The sequence below is a fragment of the Styela clava genome, chromosome 4, assembly GCF_964204865.1.
Source record: "Styela clava chromosome 4, kaStyClav1.hap1.2, whole genome shotgun sequence".
Taxonomy (NCBI): domain Eukaryota; kingdom Metazoa; phylum Chordata; class Ascidiacea; order Stolidobranchia; family Styelidae; genus Styela; species Styela clava.
The window spans coordinates 25,309,458-25,333,024 of record NC_135253.1 but is presented as its reverse complement, the minus strand read 5'-3'; the positions used below and the strand labels follow the sequence as shown (position 1 = coordinate 25,333,024).

The 23,567-nt window shown below is 35.4% G+C and overlaps 1 protein-coding gene across 2 annotated transcripts; it reads left to right on the top strand.

Annotated features, from left to right (window-relative positions):
* Positions 1–241: 241 nt before the first annotated feature.
* On the top strand, positions 242–10,198 carry LOC120326280 (uncharacterized). 2 transcript variants are annotated; one of them, XM_039392542.2, is made up of 6 exons: positions 242–2,504; positions 4,841–4,951; positions 5,664–5,774; positions 7,117–7,245; positions 8,242–8,346; positions 8,882–10,198. In XM_039392542.2, exons 2-6 carry the CDS (start codon positions 4,915–4,917, stop codon positions 8,914–8,916), a joined length of 417 nt encoding a protein of 138 aa, XP_039248476.2. In that variant the 5' UTR covers positions 242–2,504; positions 4,841–4,914; the 3' UTR covers positions 8,917–10,198. The 2 variants fall into 2 exon arrangements, with proteins under 2 accessions (XP_039248476.2, XP_077968125.1); XM_078111999.1 differs by lacking the exon at positions 242–2,504 and adding an exon at positions 2,629–2,905.
* Positions 10,199–23,567: the final 13,369 nt, after the last annotated feature.

The following is a 23,567-nucleotide window of genomic DNA, read 5'->3' as shown; positions in this document are numbered from 1 at the left end:
TTATAGAAAGTTGTTCAATGTTACCCGATATATGCTCATAGAGACACGCCTGAGTGATCGCAAGCTATGAAAGAGGAACTGCTGTGCTTGAAACCTCAGTTTGTGATGGATTGAACCTGGTATTTGGAAGCGAACTGTATTCATAGATATCAAATTTAGTATTTGTTGATATATTAATAGAAATAGATAATAATAGATTAATAGATAATAGAAAAGAAATAGAAATAGAAAACCTACCAAGCCTATATCTAATATAAAGCATAGCTCTGTTGTCCCAATTCTCTTTCAGTTTTGAATGTTTTAGCAATGCCAGTTCTGTCTATTGGCCAGATGCAGCAGGGTAATAGTATGGATAGATTTATTATCCCAATCGCCATTCAAATGGCCTCTTCTGTGGAAGGCTATTGGGCTAATATATGGACAGCAGGTTAGGGATGGTATATGGTCCGAATCACCATCTGGCCTCCTTTATGGCTGATATTGGGCTGCCATATAGACAGCAGGTTAGGAATAGTGATGGATTTATAGTCACAATGGTCATTTGAATGGCCTCCTCTATGGAGGGCTATTGGACTGCCATATAGACAGCGGATTAGGAATAGGAATGGATATATTGTTACAATTGCCATTCGAATGGCCTTCCTCCTAGAGGGCTGGCTATTGTATTGCCATTTGACAGCAGGTTCGATTATAAGGACCCCTACAAAAGGCCGAATCACCAATCAAGTGCAACATTCATGTACAGATTTGTGCTTTTTATTGACGTGTTTGAATGTTACCATCCTAAATGTAAAATGATAATAAATGTTGCCAAAAGTGAAGGGCATATTGGCCAGACAGATGATTTAGGCTGTCAGAATTAGTAAACCTCAATTTAGTTGATATCATCCTGTCCCCCTTTTAGGTCGAAAGAATGGTGATCACAAAGGAAATAGATATGGGCTTGATAATCTGTTTTTAATAGCTAGATTTGTGATTCAGTTATACAAAAACAACATTTTATTTTTATCTTGGTTTTACAGCATTTTTTCTTACATTTCCTACTGATACTGAAACACTTTATGGCCTAATAATAGCTCCACGAACAAATATTACGTTCTCATTCATTTGAACGCTTAATAACCTGTTCCGTTATATCGGCTACTGACAGACGCTGTTAAAAATATGTTGAAATGAAATTTTATGTGGTTTAAAAGGATTTTTAAAAGTTGGATATTATAACACATTCAAATAATATGATATGACTGCAAACGAATTTTAAAATTCAATAAATTTACCTGATATTTTCGGGTAGTTTTTTTCGTTCTGGCATTTGAGCTCAGTGTTTCTAGAGAGAAAATCGTCATGGTTATTCAAAAAATTTCGTTTCAATCCAAGTTTCAAAAACTAGGGGAAATTTAAAATCGATATTTAATAATAAAGCCAAGATGACTAGAATGTCCTAAACTGTAACTTGCATACATGGCCATTTCCCGTCGTGCGATCGGGCTGATATTTCCGAAGACGCCTGAATTCTGAATTATTTTGAACGACGTATGTATAAAACACCACGATGATACTACATTCAACATGATACCGCGATATAGTGAAAAACCGAGTCTCAAATAGCTGTATTTGGATTTAGTTTCGAATACATTTTTATTATTTCTCGTCAAAATTGGCAACTGTTCTTTGATAAAAAAAAAGGTAGAAGACTAGAGAGCATCGAAAGCACATTAACTTATGCGAACGGACTTGACAAATATTTCCGAAATTCAGGGCTTGTAATCAAAGTTTCATTTCAAACGTTGTATTCATTCAACCTCGCGATCACCCGGCGAGGCATCGAATCCGTCGAGGCTTCAATAGTAAGTAGTCTTGTGTGATCAGGACCAGCATTATGTGTTGCGGGGCCCAGTCAGGGTAGAGCAAAAAATACTCATTGAGGAATATTTTGTGATAACAAAAAATTCGATTTTTGCGTTTACATAGATATATAAGTTAAAATGTTCGAATATTCAAACTTAATCGGGCGGGAAATTTTTTGAATTTATGTCGGTGACAATTTTTTGGACATAATTGGATTTGGCATTACACGGTGTCATCGTATCGTGAAAGAATATTCAGTAAATTTAACATGAATGTCCCAATATGCTTGCCGACAAGTATTAAGGTGAAGCCGACTCAAAGTCAACAAGGCGCTTTCCATTTCGAAGGGAATTCATTAAATGTTTATACAGGCTGCTCGATTGTCTGGAATTCAAAATATGACACTTGAGACTTGAATTTTCAAAATTATATATATTCGGACTTGGATGACCTGTGTTTTTATGGAATTGTGAATGGCGCATTAATAGCCTGGCATAGGAAGAGAGAGCCCGAATTATCGCGCTTGCCCGAAAATATGACAGAGTGTTATTCCAATTTTTTTTTCGTTCACATGCCTCATTGATGTACCGGAAGCTGCAGTTTTATTGAAAATAATCAGCGAGATATCAGATGTGGTGGAACTTTGGGAAATTCAGGTCAGGCCGGTTAAAAAAGAAGTTATAAAATAATGACATTTATTGAAAATATTTAGCGAGATATCAGGTGTGGAATTAACGTAAGACTTTGGGCAATCCACTCCGGTTCCGGTTAAAAGCATTCTATATTCGAAGAAGTCGGAATCTTCTGGTGTAGAGCCTATGGAGAGATTGGCTACTATTCACGAAGCCGCACAATAAATCGATAAAAAATCACATTATTAGTCTCCGAGTAAATTAGGATTACTTTTCAGTTATTTAATGACTCGGATGTATTTATTGCATCTTGAGTAATCATGGCAGTATTTTAACGAGTAATCTAATAGCTCGCAGAGCCTCTAGGTTCTTCTCACAGAAACAAGTGGACTCTGCACGGATCACTTTAGGATTCTATAGCAGGGGTGGGCACAATTTTTAGTATAAGAGCCGCATGCTGCAAGTAAGAACTTCAAAAGAGCCGCAGAATTTGTGAATTTATTAATATTATCGAGATACCATGAACAGAAAATAAATTCACACATGAGTCTAATAACAATAAATAGATAAACAAGGCAACACTGACAACTCTGTTTTCGTACTTTCGTTTTTTTATTTTGTACACATCGCACAGTAACTTAGACCAGTGCTCTTCAACCGGGTGTACGGTATACCCAAGTGTATACCAGACCATAAGTTGGGTATACAACTGATAAAGGATATACGAAAGGTGTACAGCCTATAAAATATTCAATTGGATACAACAATGCAAACGCGGCGCACGTGAAATGTAAAATGTTATTAACGCTGAGAACCGACGTGAGCACGTTGTTACATCACAAATTATATAGATAATACGGTCATGTGTCTGGGTTGGTGATTCCGGATGCCATGCACTTTGTTTGATTTACGTCGAACATTATTCCCGTCGACGTTAAGGCAGTCAGTCAAATTTATAACTTGCGGTCACTAGCCTATTAGATTGCATAATGATATTGCAGTTCAATATGTTCTTAAAATTTATTGTTTATTTGAGCCTTTAAATAAACATTGGTATTTGTAAGGTATACAAAGTTCTTGAAAAACTGTAGAAGGTATACTTCGATAAAAAAGGTTGAAGAACACTGACTTAGACTAACTAACCGCAATCAAGCTGCAATACCGCCGACGCATCAATAAACATTAACCATTGTGACGAAAGATTTGCTGACTCGACTGACTTAAATTCAACGCTACAGCGATTTTCATACTAAAACATAATTTGTTCTAATTATTGACGAAAACTTCTTTACGACTTTCAATAAATTAAAAGAGTTTACATTAAAGTTTTTCTCTTAGTTAAAATTTGAATAATAATTTATGTTAGCGAGAAGAGCCGCACAAAAAGTTTAGCGAGCCGCGGTGTGCCCACCCCTGTTCTATAGCAACGATGGCGAAACGCGGATTGCGAGCCGCATGCGTCTCTTAAGAGTTTTTATGAGGCTCTTTTCGCTAACATAGAATCATATCCAAATTCAAATATAAGAGAATCTGTAGTGTAACAAGTTGTTTTAAATTTATTAAGCGATTGGAGAAGTGTTCATTCATGATTGCGACAAATTATGTTTTAGTATGAAAATCGTTGTAGCGTGGAATTTTAAATTTAAATCAGTCAAACGACAAATCTTAGGCACAATGGTCACTTGTTTGTTGCTGCGTTGGCGGTATTACAGCTTGAAGTCGGTGAGTCCCAGTCACAGTGCGATATGTCCCGCATTGCATTGTCGACATATTGCACAGATCTATTATATTATTACTTATCGATTTTAATCGGTAAGTATGTTGATAGGTATTTGTCTGTCTGTTAGTTGCACGCGATATCTCACGAAAGAGAGATTGGATCTGCTGCAGATTTTGCATGTGATCATATCTCGTACCAGACGCCTATTGGTTTTTGGCGAATTATGTCGTATAATTAGCGAGTTATCAAATAGTTAGTGATGGGACACAAGGTGTCACTATGGAGTAATACCGCTGTTTTGGGGGATCCCCTAACTTTCGATCGATAAGTCTTCGGTCTCTGACCGATATTCTCGTTCATTGGTATTAGCCGTTTGGGGAAATTCTATGTTTGAGGTATTCTAATTTATAATATTAATTATTTCAAAATTATGCGGCTCTCACATATTTCTGACTTGCTGCATGCGGCTCTTGTACAAAAAATTTTTCCCACCCCTTATCTATAGAATAGATCAAACTGGTGGTTCTCATACCGGTCACTTCCAGCGACCCTCGGCACTCTTTTAATAACGGGTTTCCATGACTTATTCTTAGATATTTGAGTTTTTCTATTTTTCATCAGTTCTGCAATCTGTTTACAGAACAAATCTATCCTAACACCAGGGGAATCAGAGGTTGCATCAACAACCACTGAGTGGGTTCGGAAATACACAAAATGGCGTTCCTAGACTGGTTGAAGAAGGTGTGGAAAGGTAGGGTATTCTTCCGAGAGTTACATCATAATTTAAATCACGTCATCGAGGAGGACGGTTGTAACACTTTGGTAACTCGTTAAATACATAGACTATCTCAACTGCGCGAGATATATTCGATCGGAAAAAATAGGTGACAATTGCCCAACACATTTTATTTTTTTTTATTTTCGACATCCCAACACTTCATATACGCACACGATTTTATTACACACGCTTATCGGAAGAAGTCGTGCACCATTTGTACTATAGACCAATAATTTACTGTTTGTTATATCCCTAACTACATATATTTATACAAATAAAACTAAAATTGATATAAGCTTTGTCTGATACATGTCAAAAAAAGTTATTCCAAAATAATTATATTGCAAAATGACATAAATTAACCTAAATGTGTATGCTTCGGCAGTTTTGATGAAGCTTTCCTAGTACTTATTGATTTCGATCGGTAAGTACGGTATGTTGATAGGTATTTGTCTGTCTGTTTGAGGTTGAATCTGCTCCAAATTTTGCATGTGCATTTAGCATATCTCGGAGGCCTATTGATTTTGGATGATTTATGTCGTATAGTTAGCGAGTTATTAGTGAGGGGTCACGCGGTGTCCCTATTGAGTCAGAGCGAAGGATACACACCACTAGACCGATAAGTCGGCGGTCTCCAATCGCTATCTCGTTTTTCCGTTATCAATTTACACGAATTATCTTTTAGTTGGCGTCGGCATAGCACTCGGATGGGGATTGAGCATCATCTGGTCCAAACTCTTTACAAAAACGTCGAATTCATCAATCAAAGACGTCGAGAATCCCGAAGAATTAGAAGGTCTGTATGCAATAGACTAGAGTACAAGACTCTATTTCCAAGGAAGTGGAAGTCGCCATAAATATAAACAAATTTTTATAAGCCTGTCACTGTAAATAGGACTTTGAGCGCTCCGGTAGTATTTGTGTACCAAGATGACGCACATCCTGGACCTCAACCAGGTACATGTATTATGTTCAGGTTGTGCGCCATCTTGGTACACATACTTCGGGGGCGCCGGTCTATGTACAAACACTACTTAGTCTGGCGTTGTTATAATTTTATATAAGACGCAACATATACCTTTCACCCCGGATAAGGCCTTGTACAAGCAGTCGCTGTTAGTTATTTAGTTACTATATTTCTTATGTTCAACTTTCCCGCCCTCTTTCAGGTTCTGTACTTTAAAGCAGTAATTCCCAACCTTTTTCCTTATATTCACCCGTTTGCCCTATTCCCCCCTCTTTCCATGTACAACATAAACTATACCGAATATCTGTGTATTTTTCCCCTCCATGACATTCTTCGTTGCTTTAATTACGTTGCATACGTTGCTTTAAGTATTATATCTTGGGTGAGGTGGTGAGCATTGGGTTTCAGCCTGTGGGTTTTAAACAGCAAAGACATCGCGGCCACTAATTACCGCTCTAATCCTTCACTTTTAAATCAGCACTCGACAGCAAGTACGTTACGAATCCACCAGGTGTTGATAAAATCGTAATTTCTGTCCAGCGCTGACTAACTAATTAGGTGAGACTGTTGAAGATATGTAAGATGTTGGTTTCAATCCGCAAAACGTTCAAATATGACAAATATATTTTTGCAGATATAAATCTACTTCCTATTATACCAAAAACGATGGTATCTTAATAACATATCACGGGAAAGTTGAAAATAATTGACTGCTCGTTTTTTACTTACGATACAAAACGAGTTAATAAGTGGTAACAAAGGAATGTTCTTAGAATGTCGTGATAATCAGCAAACCCGTTAATTTTTTTTTTTTGGAGGGGGGGTCAGAAGTTAGATGACGCGGCTGCAAATGGGTAGTCTGTACTGCAGTTGACGACTGGCGTTATATTTGGCCTTTTTCAAAAGCTACCATAATTTTTGTAATGTGTGTCATGTTGAAAAAAGAATCTTCCGTCTTGTCTTCTAATAAATATATCGTACAGGTTGTTCTCCGTTCTTGTATTGTTATAATAGAGCTTTAAAGTCAAATAAGGAACCCGTTGTTAGTGAGTTCGATACATAAAGTGAACCTGTCCTAAAATTTGGAATTCCGCCGCTGAATTATAAAGGTTTTGGAAATTTCATTTCGAAGTGAGATAGGTTGAACCAAAACTTGTTTCATTTGCTTCAGATGAGGGCAGAGTGTCAGAACAGTGCCCGGCTGTTAATGAGGCAGAGCCAATTCGAAATCCAGCAGATTTAGAAGAACGCCGAGAGCAGATTAACGATGATAAAGACCCCCCAGAACCTTCGCAACCTCGTGAGTAACGTGAAGTACAGGTTAATCTACTGTAGTCATAAAAGATCTGCACTTGTTGCGCGATTCAAATCCGTAACTACTAATCTACAACCCCGATGGTATGTGTGTAGTATGAAAATATAGGTGCTCCTGAAGTTTGTGCACCAAGATGGCGCACAACCTGAACAAATTATGTTTATCAGGTTGGGGGTTATCAGGTTAGGCGCCATCTTGGTACACATACTTCTCCAAAATATATGGCGCTTCCATTAATTTCAAAATCTTTTGCGCCAGACAATTTAAACCAAACTTTTTTATATGCCGATACTAGTTTCTTGGTGGACAGAATCAATTAGAGGAATCAAAATGTTAGGGTTGCTCAAGATAGCTCTTATTTGATATGTGAATTCATATGGCGCGACTGGTCTATGACGAGTCTAACTGTAATGTTGGTTAAATGTATCAAATTCCAGCACACCATCCATTTCTCCCCACCTCACCTCGGATGTAATAAATTTGGCACCTATATGTTGAACTGGAACAATTTTGGTTAAAGCTGAAACACAGTATCTATCCACCAATCAGGAATGCTTATATAAGCACTGAATAATGTGTGAACAAAGCAACGTAAGGCCTTATATGATTGAGCACCAAACTAGCGTTTTTTGTCCATTGGTATATCTTATTTTTCGGCTGTTCGACTGATTAAAGGCAGGGAATAAGCGATTATATTTGGCCGTTTGATAATAATCTGACCTTGGCGCGGTATTTAAAAAAAAATTCAAAAAAGTTGAACAATATTTTTCAAAATGGGCCATTAGCCCACAAGGGTGCTACGAACCGGTTCTATGGGGCCACAAGCAAATGTTTCACCAGGCATTAAACAATCTTTCGCCTACTAACCTGACTAAATCGTGAAAGTTATTTTGTCAATCGTGGTGATGCTTGCCATTGTAAAACTGTGATTGTAATTTTGTTAGCTGAAGATGTAACAACTAATTTGTTTTCCAATTCCAGTTCCTCCACGCCAACCAAATCTTCAGATTTCAGGAGGGAATTACAACCAAACTGCAATCATGTCATCCTACACAAGTTATAATTCAACCTCGGGATTTATTCAAGGTAATTTTCAAATAATTTTATGAGGTGTATTGCATTTTCTTTGAACCAGGATCTATACAAAAAGTCACTGGAATGCAATGAGATACCGTGATTAGACCGATTTCGTAGAGTTCACAAAGCCAGTCACAAACTGAGCGGGGAGGCGGGCATGGAGGTTCAAACACATTTTAACTCAAGCCAGGTCAGGCTTTATACTGAAATGTCAGAAGTTGCTATGGCTTGAAAGAATCAACCCTCTTTGAAGCGACATTGTACACACAAATCATTACAAGCTGGTTGATTTAACATTTGGGCCGAGGTCTTCAACGCACAATGATATTTTATTTAGAGTCTCTAAACCACCATGACGATGTTATATGTTATAAAATTCGTGGGTGCAATGGCGAAGTAATGCAAAGCAGGAACTTGGCAATATTGACATTGCCGGTTAAATCTCGGGTCCGAAAACCATTCCTCCATTTTTCTTTTAATCCTGAGCCCTGTTTGCTGCTTATGAAGCCGCTCACTAATCAACATGAAACTTGTTTCTTTACAGACGGGCCAAGTCAACAAAACCCAAACGACAACTAGATATACCGGATACACCTGACCAACGTTTCCCACTCTGCATACCATGGCTACGTAGCTTCCAAAATATTTTACACGAACTGCACGTGGGAGATCTCACGTTGAGCCTGGCATGACTGCAACCTCATATGAGTCTATATTGAAAATTTAATCAAAATTTTAGCCTTAACTCAAAATTATTGTTTTGGCGTCTTTTATCAGCAAGTGGACAATGATTTTTAAATTCATTACTCCAGAATTATGTGAACCAAGAATCCTGTATATTGTAGAATGCAAATTTAGATTAAAGTTCCGCAATCGTATGTTTTTGTTTTTCTATTTTATCAAAAATTCCTCCCTGGAATAAAAAAACCGGACCTCCTGAAGTATGCGAAGTATGCTTTTCTAAGATGGCTTGGCACGGGATCTCAATAAGAGATTGTAATCTGTGACAGCCACACAGTTAAGTTTAAAGATTTGACCACTAGGCTATCGTGCCGACCAATATAGCGTGTTGCTTACGAAAAAATGCATTTTTTTTTTAAAATTAATTCGTAATCATCACTGTATCGATAGCAGCATAAAAGATTTTTTCCTGGTATAGGAGTCCAAAAATTGTGTTTCAAAACTGCTTAGAGTCTGGATTACTAATTTTTATTTTGTTTTCTTTTGTCTTCATTGCAATCAACTTGAAATATTTAAGGATTGAATTTATTTTCAAAAAACATTTTTTGCCAAATCCCTATGTGACGTCATTGTTACTATTCTCACTTGTTGATAGCGATTGCATTGTTTAACTGAAGAAAAAAACATGAAAATTATTTTAACAATTTATAGTTTAGATAGAAATAAATCTAATTTTTGTATGTAGGTATAGTTAAAGTTCATTTTTTTTAATATCAGTGGGAGGGGTCATTGCTTGCACCCCTGAACAAAACATTCTGTCAAACAGGACACAGTATTGCACAGAAATCATCGATAGTCGAACCGCTGTTTTTTGAAATATGTTTCCCTTGGAAACTCAAATACTATTGTTTATGTTCCTATAAGTTCAATTAGAAATAAAAAAGCTTTTGTACGAATCCCCGCATAAAAAGTAACACCGCAAACGCACAAAAAGAAGAAAATTAGTAATTATCCATATAGGGTTGGGAATGCAGATTGCACTGGAAATACAAATTTCAATTTTTTCCTAAGCCCAACTAGATAACTACTATTTTTTAACAATTTAGTTCAATTACTAATTGTATTATTTCAATATGCAACTTTATATTTTATCTTTTTCTGTGATTATGTAACTTCTTCTGAACTCGTGAAATCTTTTCATTTTATAAGAAGAATATTGTTTTCATGCTTTTAATGCGAATTTAGATTGACATTCAGTCATTGTATGTTTTGATTTGACCATCAAAAATCCTTCCCTGGAATACAAAAGAAGTTTTATATTTAATATTTTTGGTTAGCCGTCTTACTTATTCTGTACTTTTTCCATTTTTTCACTCTTTTATACTTACACTTAAAAACTCAATTTTTATGTGGGTATAATGAATGCTCACAAATTTTTCAATAGCTGTCATCAATAGGGGGGTGGGGGGGGGGGGGGGGTATTGCTTGCGCACCAGCATTGCACAGAAATCATCGATAGTTGATACGTTAGAAATATGTTTCCTTGAAAGGCAAATACTATTGTTTATGTTTATTTTTCTAAAAGTTCAATGAGATACAAAGAAGCTTTTGTACAAAGCTGACGTTTAAAAACTCCCTCGCTGATGCTAAATATCTGAAAAATAGTAATTATCCATTTAGGGTTGGAAATAGAGATTGGAAAATCAAATTCAAAATTATTCACAAGCCCAAATGGATAATTACTATTTTTTATTTCAAAACGTGAGGAGAGATTTTTTTTTTCAATTTCACATTAGTGGTGGGAGCTTCATCTATTCCTCCAATCTTGTCTTTACGCACTAATTATGTTTGATGAAATATTTTAATAAAGCATAAAAGGTAAATTAGGTATGCTTTTATCTGTTTATTAAACAGGACAGCGTTTATGTTAGAACAAAACTATTTTTTCCATCAAGTTCCCCTAATACCGCGTAGCGGGAGACACATTAACTCGATTCGCATTAGACCCAGGTCAGCATTCATCAAGGATTCGAAGGGAGAAATTCTCGGATTCGTCTGTATTTAACCCCCAGTGAGACTCAGATACCCGTGCCGGGATCTGACTATATCAGGGCTACACTTCAATTGACTCATCACTAAATCATGAAAATATATTAGAAAACTAGTGGAGGAGTATTAACAGGATACTCTCCTAACCATAACATAAGCAAAAATGCAAAAACAAATGATAAAATTACTGGCGGGGCAATAACAGAAACCTGAGATAATTGAATGGAAAATCGGAAAGTCGGACTAAATCACCTAATCAATTAGCGCTGTAGTTCGCAGAAAAATGATATAAAACACGGCACTAAAGTGTTGGACCAATGCTACAGTTATGCCATGGGACAAGAGTTGGCCGCATATAACTAAATTGGAACCCCAGAAATCCAATGCTCGTCATAAGTAGTAGCAACTCTGGTATTTTACTTCAAGATGAGAAATTACCCTGCTTTAAAAAAGTAGCATTTCATAGTCAAAACACCGCTCATTTGACAACAGTAGAATTGCAAAGACTTGAAACAAAGAAATATTCTAACAAACATTTAGAAATTACTCACAAATATATCTTTCGTGTCTTAGTAGTATTTGAAGATTTACACAGATTAGGTAGATTACCGTTCACTTTTCCATATTTCTGACACCCTCTCAAACCATTCCAGTCTTAATCTTACTATAACTCGTCTATAAGCTGACGGATTATAAGCACCATACCAAGTAGAACAATTCACACCCCAATATTTGAAACAAATCACGCAAACCTGGGCTAAATCCATATTTTCTACACTATTGTTAGGTCGATCCCGCCAAGCTTCGATATCACGAACCTACCTTACCTAAGCCACGTTACCAAATCACAACGGCACTTCATTGCTCACCCTGTGAACTACACCCCTTATTATTACATTTCAGTATATAAAAATCCATTTCTCCTTATCACCACAAATCCACGTTACTAATATATGACAGTAACCCACCATCATCCGTCGCCATTCATTTTTCAATATTCCTCTAGCTCAGTGTTTCCCAACCCGAGTCCGCGGTCTCAAATGAGTCCGCAGAGCATTTGAATGAGTCCGCAGCGAGCCAGAAATTCACTGCGGGCCGCTAACGTTTTTGCGAAACTTACCTATCAGCCAAGTTACGATTTACGTTAGAATTTACATAAAAAATAAAAAGCAAGTTTATTCACATGACATTAATCGAGTCAATAATTACTGGTCACTGAGTAGGGCTGGGCATATATTCGAATATTCAACTATTACTAGAATAGCAATTTACTATTCGAAAATTTGGTAACAGGTGACGCGACAGGTCACTTGCGCGTCGCTTAATCAAACGATGGGACTCACCTGTGGATTTCCGACGAAAACACGATTCTGCACACGTATCGATACATGGTGGTTTTCGCGAGTTCGAACAACGAGGAATAATTTTTTTTTCTGGTAGGTGTCAATTGTGGCAACCCAAATTTTCTAAATTGAAAAGCGGCAATACAAAATACTAAAAATAAAACGGGGACCACCATAAATTTTTTTCTCAAGGATTATTTGCTTTACTCCCTCCACATTGGTACATACAGTACCCGCCATAGGTGTTGTACGAACAGCTCAGATTTGTCGAATTCACAAAAATAGGAATTAAAACCAAATATAATCGGGCAATTTGCCACGCATTTTTGTGTCCACGGATTGTCATGATATTTTCTGATTAGTATTGCTTTTATTTCGTCCACACAACCGAAGATTAAAATGATCACAATTAAATTAATAATAAAGCAAGGCGATGAATATGTATTTTTGATTTACTAATATACTTTAAATATATTCTTAGTAAGTACTAAATCAAGTTGTACTTTCTGGAAATTTATAGCAGATAGCAGGATTTTTCTAACGGCGATAACAAATTTGCAAGATCGCAAAAAAATATGTATAAAAACTAAATATAATCGGGCAATATATTCTCACATTGTTATGTTCGCAGATTGCCGTGGCATGCTTTCATCTTGTCTTAACCCGTAAGTCGACTCAACCTCGAGTCACCATGAACACAATTAAAATAAAATAGAAAGACGTTTTAAATTCTTCGTCGTTGTCAAGGATTGAATATTGTGCCGTTAAAATTCTATTGTGTTTGGTATTATTTACTCCTTCACACAGAGTACGGTTGCAATAAACGCACCTTGAGTCCGCAAAGGTTTTCGCCGGTGAGAAAATAGTCCGCGACCAAAAAAGGTTGGGAAACGCTGCTAGCTGGCAGTAACTCATCCTGATATTGCAATAGTACATTTCAATATTGTTGGACAATTCTCTCATTAAGCTAACCTTAGCCCACACTGATCATTCAATCAATCAATCATTCATTTTGGTTCTCTGACATGAACAATACAAAAAGTAAACAGACAAAACAAAATGCAGAGACACCTGGGAGACGGGCATAACTTTAAAAAAGTTAGGAAGCGTACAATGTACGTGCCCGCCCACTAAAAAAAATAAAATAAACACAGAAATACGCGATTTACAATCGGGCAGTACTTTGAAGCAATTTAACAAAAACATTAAATTGAAGTGGATAATTGAATGCAATAAACTTATACCTTTTAATTTTAAATGTGTGACGTGTATGTTTAACACAGCAGTGCTTTTCTACAAAAATATGGAATAAAAAACACTCCCTGACGTAAAATGGTGATGCTGTAGGTCTAGTTCAATTTCATTGCAAAAATAACACAGTGACAAAAAATTGTTATTAAAAAACAAGCTTGGTAAACAGATTGAATGTTCCATAGCAGTCTATGCACAAGTCATGGATTGGGGTATCGGGTTCTTTTGTCATTTTCGATTAGTTCAAATTAAAATCATTGTATCCGTCCCAATGCTTCCAACATTAATATCGAATTTCCACGAACGACCATTCCTCCAACAGGTGCAGTGGTCCCATCTTTTCTGCGCTCTGTTCCATCATCCACAACTAGTTTCATAAAAGGACCGAAACCTCGCAATATACCCGTAACAGATCGTCCACCATTTAACTTTAAATCCAATTTTTTATTCATAAACTTTTTTAATTCCAGTGGATGGGCTTTGCTCATGTTGATATTACGCGATACAAATACCGAAACATACAGCGCGTAGAATTCTCTAGTCTTTTCAAGCAGACACGTCCGCATCCGACGACGGTCGGAACGATCTCACTGATTCAGAACACCAATTTACAGCCGCACTAGGGAAATTACAACCCATCATTTCAGTGTTGAGTAAATACCGAAATTCCAAATACACAACGCAAGTAGGTACGAAAATTCACATAATAATATAAAATAACCCATTCCCCGACAATTTTCCTGATAGTAAATCATCCTGCACATATGTTTAGAAATGAACGCGTGCGTGATTTCGTGACTGGTATCATTTTTTCTCGTAACTCACCGGCACGGCAAATTGTTATTACGAACAATACTCCTTGTTATGGAACCTTCCTTATACGTTTTATTCACGACCCTCTTCCTGGTAAATACGTCATTGTTCACTCTACTTGAACGGTCGTCTGTCAGCTTTTTTACGCCCAACCTGTTGCATGGTGAATACCGGTGTTTATTTACTACTTCTATCAATTTTCAATTAGATCCTCCTAAGGGATGACCTCCCTTAAGGATTTGGCACTTTAACGAACATCATCACTTCTGAATAAACGAGTGTTAGCTTGCTCATGAATGAATCTCCTTTACTTCTGGGTGAGTGCTAGTGTTACCATATTTTTGTGACCTCAAAGCGGGACGCCTCCGAAGAACATACCTGTGATCTTTTAAACTTTAAATTTACCGATTTTACATTAGGGGCCTACATTAAAAACCATCCCGTCTGTCTTCATTAGGATAGGATAGGATTTTACATATTTATCCCGGGGGAGAGGAAAGCCGATAAGACGGCTTATTCATATGGCGAACCACGGCCTCTCGTCCGGTTACCATTCCAAGTCGGGTATGGGATTAGTTATATTGTTTGTTTTCGGAAGCATGGACTTGGTGGTGGAGGAAGCCGTAACCGACCAGCGGTTACATGAACCACCCAACGACGGCGAGGAGTCCAGCAATCCTCTCGCACATAACCATCCCTGCATGGGATTCGAACCTGCGAACCCACGCAGAGTAATTAGAGGTGCGGTGGTGAGCGTATTTCTAACGCTTAGCCCGTTGAGCCACACCGCCGCGCCATTAATCATATTGTCATATAGAGTTCGTGCGCTGTCTGTCTAAATATCGGTTTTAGTTCGAAAATTACAGAGGAATTTACGTTAACGTCAGGCACCCTTTTCGCGTACGGGGCTTACACGTAACAAATTGCAGCAAATAAAACAATCAATACCACGCATCCACATTTAGTAGGTAGGCTACCGGCTCGCTACACAGCAACAACAGAATCGAGAATATGCTAATTGGTAATGTTCGTGTATTATTTTGACTGGCTGAGCGCTAAATTGGAACTTTTAGCTGGTTTGACGGGACGCCGGGACAAGACGCTGAAAAGTGGAACTGTCCCGCATAAATCGTATGGTAAGCCTAGTGAGTGCCCATCACTTTACTCAGAGATGAATCTCGTTTACTTCGAGGAGAGTGCCCTTAACTTTACTCAGGGATGAGTCTCCTTTACATCTGAGTGAGTGCCCTTAACTTTACTCAGAGATGAGTCTCCTTTACATCTGGCTGAGTGCCCGTAACTTTACTCAGACATGAGTCTAATTTAAATTGTGTGAGTAGTCGTAACTTTGCTCAGAGATCAGTCTTTATTTTTTATTTTTGAGTGAGTGAATGTAACTTTGTTCAGAAATGAGTCGTCTCTGAGTCTTGGGTGACGCTACTCGATAACGAATCCTGGTTCCCCGCGACTTCCCTCCCAAGTAAAAATGTGTGTTTAATTTTGTATTTTGTCAATTTCGTATGTTATTTTTACTGGATGGAAAAATAAGAACGAAAAAGCAATGCTCAAATATATGGACTTGGCTCGATTCCCAGGCTTAGCAATGTTTAAACTTCTCCCTTGACATTGTGGTGGGTAGAATACGAGCATCAAAATTAGCTATAAATCCTATTAAAATATCCTCTATTGGTCGTTGTTTCAAATAATGGAAATCGTTCAACTTAGAAAATTTGCACTCTATTTTCCGCATTTCAATGATTCAACGAAAGTACACTTGGGTGTTAAATCAACGCATTGCCATTGATCCAATTTAATCAAAACGACTCCTTGCACCAACAGTCAAGGTAACTATGGAGATAGCAGACCACTGTGAAGCTAGCAGCACTTTCAGCCAGAATATTTTTACACATTGAATATAGGTTCCACGCGCATATTGTGATCACTTATAGGTAAATATGAAAGTTGAAAATGCTGATCAAAATATAATATTGGCACGAAAATAGATGAAAAATCTTTAAACTGAATGAATACATTAAATTTAACAAGAAAATAGTGTTTAAACTAAGCGAAAAATGTATTTTCAGGTATTCCGCAAATACAAAGTTTCGGAAAATTATCCTTTTCGGAACCTCGATTCCTCGAAAACCGCCAATAAAGGCAGCACCACGACACATTTGGAGAAAAGCAGATACCCTATAAATTCGATTTTTCTATAACAGAACAGTAGCAGTACGTCTTGGCTTGACCATATATATTACCAAATATATTGTGTAATCTAAATTTTAATAACGGCATGAACGTAACAAATTTAAAATTGATTTTGTATTTCAACTAAATTTGCTAGATAATGAATAAAATATCATTTTCTCTTTGTCACACATTAATACTGTACATCTTTTAAACTTGGAATACGTTGCGGGAAGTATAAAACAGCAAAAAAACATTTGCGACTCCTAGTGGATTCTGTCCTGGATTACAAAAAATTATCGTTTTTAAAATGGCGATTTTTTAAAAACCGCCAATAAAGGCAGCACTACGACACATTCAGAGAAAAGCACATACCTTATAGATTCAATTTTATTATGTCAGAACGGTAGCAGCACGTTTTGACTTTGCCATATATAATACCAAACATAGCGTATACTCTTTAATTTTATGAACAATGTGGACAAAACAAATTTAAAAAGGAATTGTATGTCAACTAAATTTGCTAAACAATTGATGAAATATATAACTTCTCTTTGTCACACATTAATACTGTACGTCTATTAAACATAGAATGAGTTGCAGAAGAAAAGTATAAAATACCAAAAAAACATTTTACGCCCTCTCGTGGATTATTTTCAAAACTTCGAAAAATTATCGATTTTGGAAGGGCAATTTCTCGAAAACCGCCAATAAAGGCAGCACTACGACACATTCGGAGAAAAGTATATACCCTATAGATTTGATTTCACTATAACAAAACAGTGGCAGCATGTTTTGACTTGGCTATATATAATACCAAAATAGCGTGTATTCTCAGTTTTATAAACAAAGTCGACGTAACAAATTTAAGATGGATTTGTATTTCAACTGAAGCTGCTGGAAAATTGATCAAATAGATTTTTCTCTTTGTCACAAATGAATACTGTGCGTTTATTAAACTAAGAATTAATTGGGAAAGTTTAAAATATAAAAAAAAAAACATTTTACGCTTTCTATAATGGGTTCTTTTCTGAATTCCGAAAAATAATCGTTTTTGAAAGAGCGATTTCTCGAAAACCGCCAATAAAGGCAGCACTACGACACATTCGGAAAAAAGCAAATACCTTTTAGATTCGACTTCACTATACCATAACAGTAGCAGCACGTTTTGACTTGGCCATTAATAATACCAAACATAGCGTATATCTCAATTATTTTAATAGCGTAGATGTTCACATATTTTAAAAAGGTTTGGTATTTCAAATAAACTCACCTAATATCGTAATATTCCGTTTTCTTACTTTTTCAAACACCGATACTGTGTGTTAATTAAACTTAGAATAAGGTGCAAATCGTATAAAACAGTGAAAAATGTCTTACAACCTATATATAATTTTTTCAATTTCCAAAACATGCCGTTTTTGGAGTGACGATTTCTCGGAAAATGGCCAATAAAGGCAGCAATACGACACTTTTGAAGAATAGCAGATACGTTGAAGATTCGATTTCATCAAACCAGAACAGTAGCAGCACGTTTTGATTTGGCCTTATTTAATACTAAACATAGCATATAATTTTCAATTTTATCAACTATGTAGATGTAACATATTTAAAAACGGTAAGTATTTCAACTAAATTTACTGGATAATTCATCAAACACTTTTCTCTCTTGGTCATACATCAAAACTGTACGTTCATTAAACTAGGAATTAGTGTGCAAATCTTAAAATGCCAAGAAATGATTTGACGCCCTCTAGTGGATCCTTTTCGGAATTTCAAAAAATTATCGTTTTTGAATAGGCGATTTCTCAAAAACCGCCAATAAAGGCAGCACTACGACACATTCGGAGTAAAGCAGATACCTCATAGATTTGATTTCATTATGTCAGAACAGTAGCAGCACGTTTTGACTTGGCCATATATAATACCAAATATAGCGTGTATTCAAACTTTTATAAACAATGCAGACGTAACATATTTAAAAAAGGTTTGGTATTTCAACTAAATTTTCTAGACATCTAATGGAACATCTTTTTCTCTTGGACATACATATATACTGTACGTTCATTGAACTTGGAATAAGTTGCGGAAAGTATAAAATACCAAAAAACATTTTACGTCACCTTGTGGATTATTTCAAAATTTCAAAAAATTATCGTATTTGAAATAGCGATTTCACGAAAACCACCAATAAAGGCAGCACTACGACACATTCGGAGAAAAGCAGATACCTTATAGATTCGATTTTCATATGTCAGAACAGTGGCAGCACGTTTTGACTTGGCCATATATAATACCAAACATAGCGTATAATTTTCAATTTTATTAACTATGTAGATATAACATATTTAAAAACGGTTTGGTATTTCAACTAAATTTACTGGATAATTCATCAAATACTTTTCTCTCTTGGTCATACATCAAAACTGTACGTTCAATAAACTTGGAATAAGTGGGCGAATCTTAAAATAACAAAAATGATTTGACGCCCTATTGTGTTGTGGATTTTTTTCGGAATTTCGAAAATTATCGTTTTTTGAGTGGCGATTTCTCGGGAACCGCCAATAAAGGCAGCATCATGACACATTCGGAGAAAAGCAGATACATTATAAATTCGACTTTACTATGCCATAACAGTAGCAGTATGTTTGGACTTGGCCATATATAAACCATATATACCATGTTTTCAAAATTTTACTTCAACATGGACGTAACAAATTAAAAAAGAGTTCGAATTTCAAATAAATTCGCTGGATAGTTGATCAAATATATTTTCTCTTTGTCACAAATGAATGTACGTCTACCAAACTAAGAATTATTTCGGAAAGTATAAAATACTAAAAAAAAAACTTTTCACGACCTCTAGCGGATTCTTTTCGGAATTTCGGAAATTCATCGTTTTTGTAAGGGCGATTTCTCGAAAACCGCCAATAAAGGCAGCACTACGACACATTCGGAGAAACGCAGATACCTTATATATTCGATTTTATTATGTTAGAACAGTAGCAGCACGTTTTGACTTGGCCATATATAATACCAAATATAGCGAATATTCTCAATTATTTGAATGTCGTAGATTTTCACATATTTTGAAAAGGTTTGGTATTTTAAATAAATTCACCTAATAACGTAATATTCCGTTTTCTTACTTTTTCAAACACAGATACTGTGTATTAATTAAACTTGGAATAAGTTGCAACTTGTATAAAACGTTAAAAAATGTCTTACTTCCTATATATCATTTTTTTAATTTCCCAAACATGCCGTTTTTGGAGTCACGATTTCTTGAAAACCGCCAATAAAGGCAGCATTACGACACTTTAGGAGAATAGCAGATACATTGAAGATTCAATGTGATTGAACCAGAACAGTAGCAGCACGTTTTGATTTGGCCATATATAATACCAATGTTAAGAAAGATAACAGGATACCGATTCTAGGCTTTATTAAACATAAGAACACCCCTACCACAACTTAACACTGTAAACAATAGAATAACACAAAAACAGTAAAGTATGCAGTACGACAGAGCTAGGGCAATCAAGAGTACATTGTTTATCTAATAATTACACTGTAAAGAAATACTAACACCACAACCAAACATTGCGTTTATTCGAAATTTCAAAAAACAATGCAGACATAACATATTTAAAAAGAGTTTTGTATTTCAACTAAATTCACTAGATAATTTATCAAACTTTTTTTTCTTGCTAACACATCAATACTGTACGTACATTAAACTTGGAATAAGTTGCGGAAAGTATAAAATACCAAAAAATCATTTCAAGCCCTCTTGTGGATTATTTTCAAAATTTTATAAAATTGTCGTTTTTGGAGTGGCGATTTCTCGAAAACTGCCAATAAAGGCAGGACCACGACACATTCGGAGCAAATCAGATAACTTATAGATTCGACTTCACTATACCAGAACAGTAACAGCACATATTGACTTGGTCATATATAATACCAAACATAACGTGTTTTCAAAATTTTATATTAAAATGGACGTAACGAACTTAAAAAGCTTGTATTTCAACTTAATTTTCTGGATAATGGATCAAGTATATTTCTCACTTTGTTCAGTATTGATGTGTGACTGGGAGGAAATTATATTTGAACAAGTATTCAGTAAATTTGTTTAAAATACGACAGCTTTATTGATTTTTAACGTCAGCATTATTCAAAAGTTGAAGAATACACGCTATGTTTGGTATTATATATGGCCAAGTCAAAACGTGCTGCTACTGTTATGACATAATGAAATCAAATCTATAAGATATCTGCTTTTCTCCGAATGCGTCGTAGTGCTGCCTTTATTGGCGGTTTTTGAGAAATCGCTATTTCAAAAAGATATTTTTTTGAAAATCCGAAAAAAAATCCACAAGAGGGCATCAAATCATTTTTTGTTGTTTTAAAATTTGCCCACTTATTCCAAGTTTAATGAACGTACAGTTTTGATGTATGATCAAGAGAGTAAAGTATTTGATGAATTATCCAGTAAATTTAGTTGAAATAGCAAACCGTTTTTAAATATGTTACATCTACATAGTTAATAAAATTGAATATTATACGCTATGTTTGGTATTATAAATGGCCAAGTCAAAACGTGCTGCTACTGTTCTGACATAATAAAATCGAATCTATAAGGTATCTGCTTTTCTCCGAATGTGTCGTAGTGCTGCCTTTATTGGCGGTTTTTGAGAAATCGCTATTTCAAAAACGATAATTTTTCGAAAATTTGAAAATAACCAACAAGAGGGCGTAAAAGGATTTTTTTTTGTTATTTCATACTTTTCGCAACTCATTCCAAGTTTAATTGACGTACAGTATATATGTATGTACAAGAGAAAAAGTTGTTTGAAAAATTATCTAGTAAATTTAGTTGAAATACCAAACGGTTTTTAATTTATTTTACGTCTGCATTGTTCATAATATTTTGAAAACACGCTATGTTTGGTATCATATATATGGCCAAGTTAAAACGTGCTGCTACTGTTCTGACATAATGAAACCGAATCTATAAGGTATCTGCTTTTCTCCGAATGTGTCGTAGTGCTGCTTTTATCGGCGGTTTTTGAGAAATCGCCCTTTCAAAAACGATATTTTTTTGAAATTTCGAAAAAAATCCACAAGAGGGCGTAAAATCATTTTTTGTTACTTTAGGATTTGCCACTTATTCCAAGTTTAAAGAACGTACAGTTTTGATGTATGATCAAGAGAGTAAAGTATTTGATGAATTATCCAGTAAATTTAGTTGAAATAGCAAACCGTTTTTAAATATGTTACATCTACATAGTTAATAAAATTGAATATTATACGCTATGTTTGGTATTATAAATGGCCAAGTCAAAACGTGCTGCTACTGTTCTGACATAATAAAATCGAATCTATAAGGTATCTGCTTTTCTCCGAATGTGTCGTAGTGCTGCCTTTATTGGTGGTTTTTGAGAAATCGCTATTTCAAAAACGATAATTTTTCGAAAATTTGAAAATAACCAACAAGAGGGCGTAAAAGGATTTTTTTTGTTATTTCATACTTTTCGCAACTCATTCCAAGTTTAATTGACGTACAGTATATATGTATGTACAAGAGAAAAAGTTGTTTGAAAAATTATCTAGTAAATTTAGTTGAAATACCAAACGGTTTTTAATTTATTTTACGTCTGCATTGTTCATAATATTTTGAAAACACGCTATGTTTGGTATTATATATGGCCAAGCAAAACGTGCTGCTATTGTTCTAACATAGTAAAATCAAATCCATAAGGTATCTGCTTTTCTCCAAATGTGTCGTAGTGCTGCCTTTATTGGCGGTTTTCGAGAAATCGCTATTTCAAATACGATAATTTTTTGAAATTTTGAAGATAATCCACAAGAGGACGTAACTTGGTTTTTGGTATTTTATACTTTCCGCAACTTAATCCAAGTTTAATGATCGTACAGTATATATGTATGTCCAAGAGAAAAAAATGTTTGATAAATTATCTAGTAAATTTAGTTGAAATGCCAAACGGTTTTTAAATATGTTACGTCTGCATTGTTTATAAAATTTTGAATACACGCTATGTTTGGTATTATAAATGGCCAAGTCGAAACGTGCTGCTACTGTTCTGACATGATGAAATTTGATCTACGAGGAATCTGCTTTTCTCCGAATGTGTCGTAGTGCTGCCTTTATTGGCGGTTTTTGAGAAATCGCCCTTTCAAAAACGATATTTTTTTGAAATTCCGAAAAAAATCCACAAGAGGGCGTAAAATCATTTTTTGTTATTTCAGGATTTGCCACTTATTCCAAGTTTAAAGAACGTACAGTTTTGATGTATGACCAAGAAAGAAAAGTATTTGATGAATTATCCAGTAAATTTAGTTGAAATACCAAACCGTTTTTAAATATGTTACATCTACATAGTTAAAAAAATTGAAAATCATATGCTATGTTTGGTATCATATATGGCCAAGTTAAAACGTGCTGCTACTGTTCTGACATATTAAAATCGAATCTATAGGATATCTGCTTTTCTCTGAATGTGTCGTAGTGCTGCCTTTATTGGCGGTTTTTGAGAAATCGCTATTTCAAAAACGATAATTTTTTGAAAATTTGAAAATAATCAACAATGACGTAAAATGATTTTTTGTTATTTCATACTTTCCGCAACTCATTACAAGTTTAATAGACGTACAGTATATATGTATGTCCAAGAGAAAAAGATGTTTGATAAATTATTTAGTAAATTAGTTGAAATACCAATCCGTTTTTAAATATGTTACGTCTACATTTTTTATATAATTTTTAATACACGCTATGTTTGGTATTATATATGGCTAAGTCAAAACGTGCTGCTATTGTTCTGACATAATGAAATCAAATCTATAAGGTATCTGCTTTTCTCCGAATGTGTCGTAGTG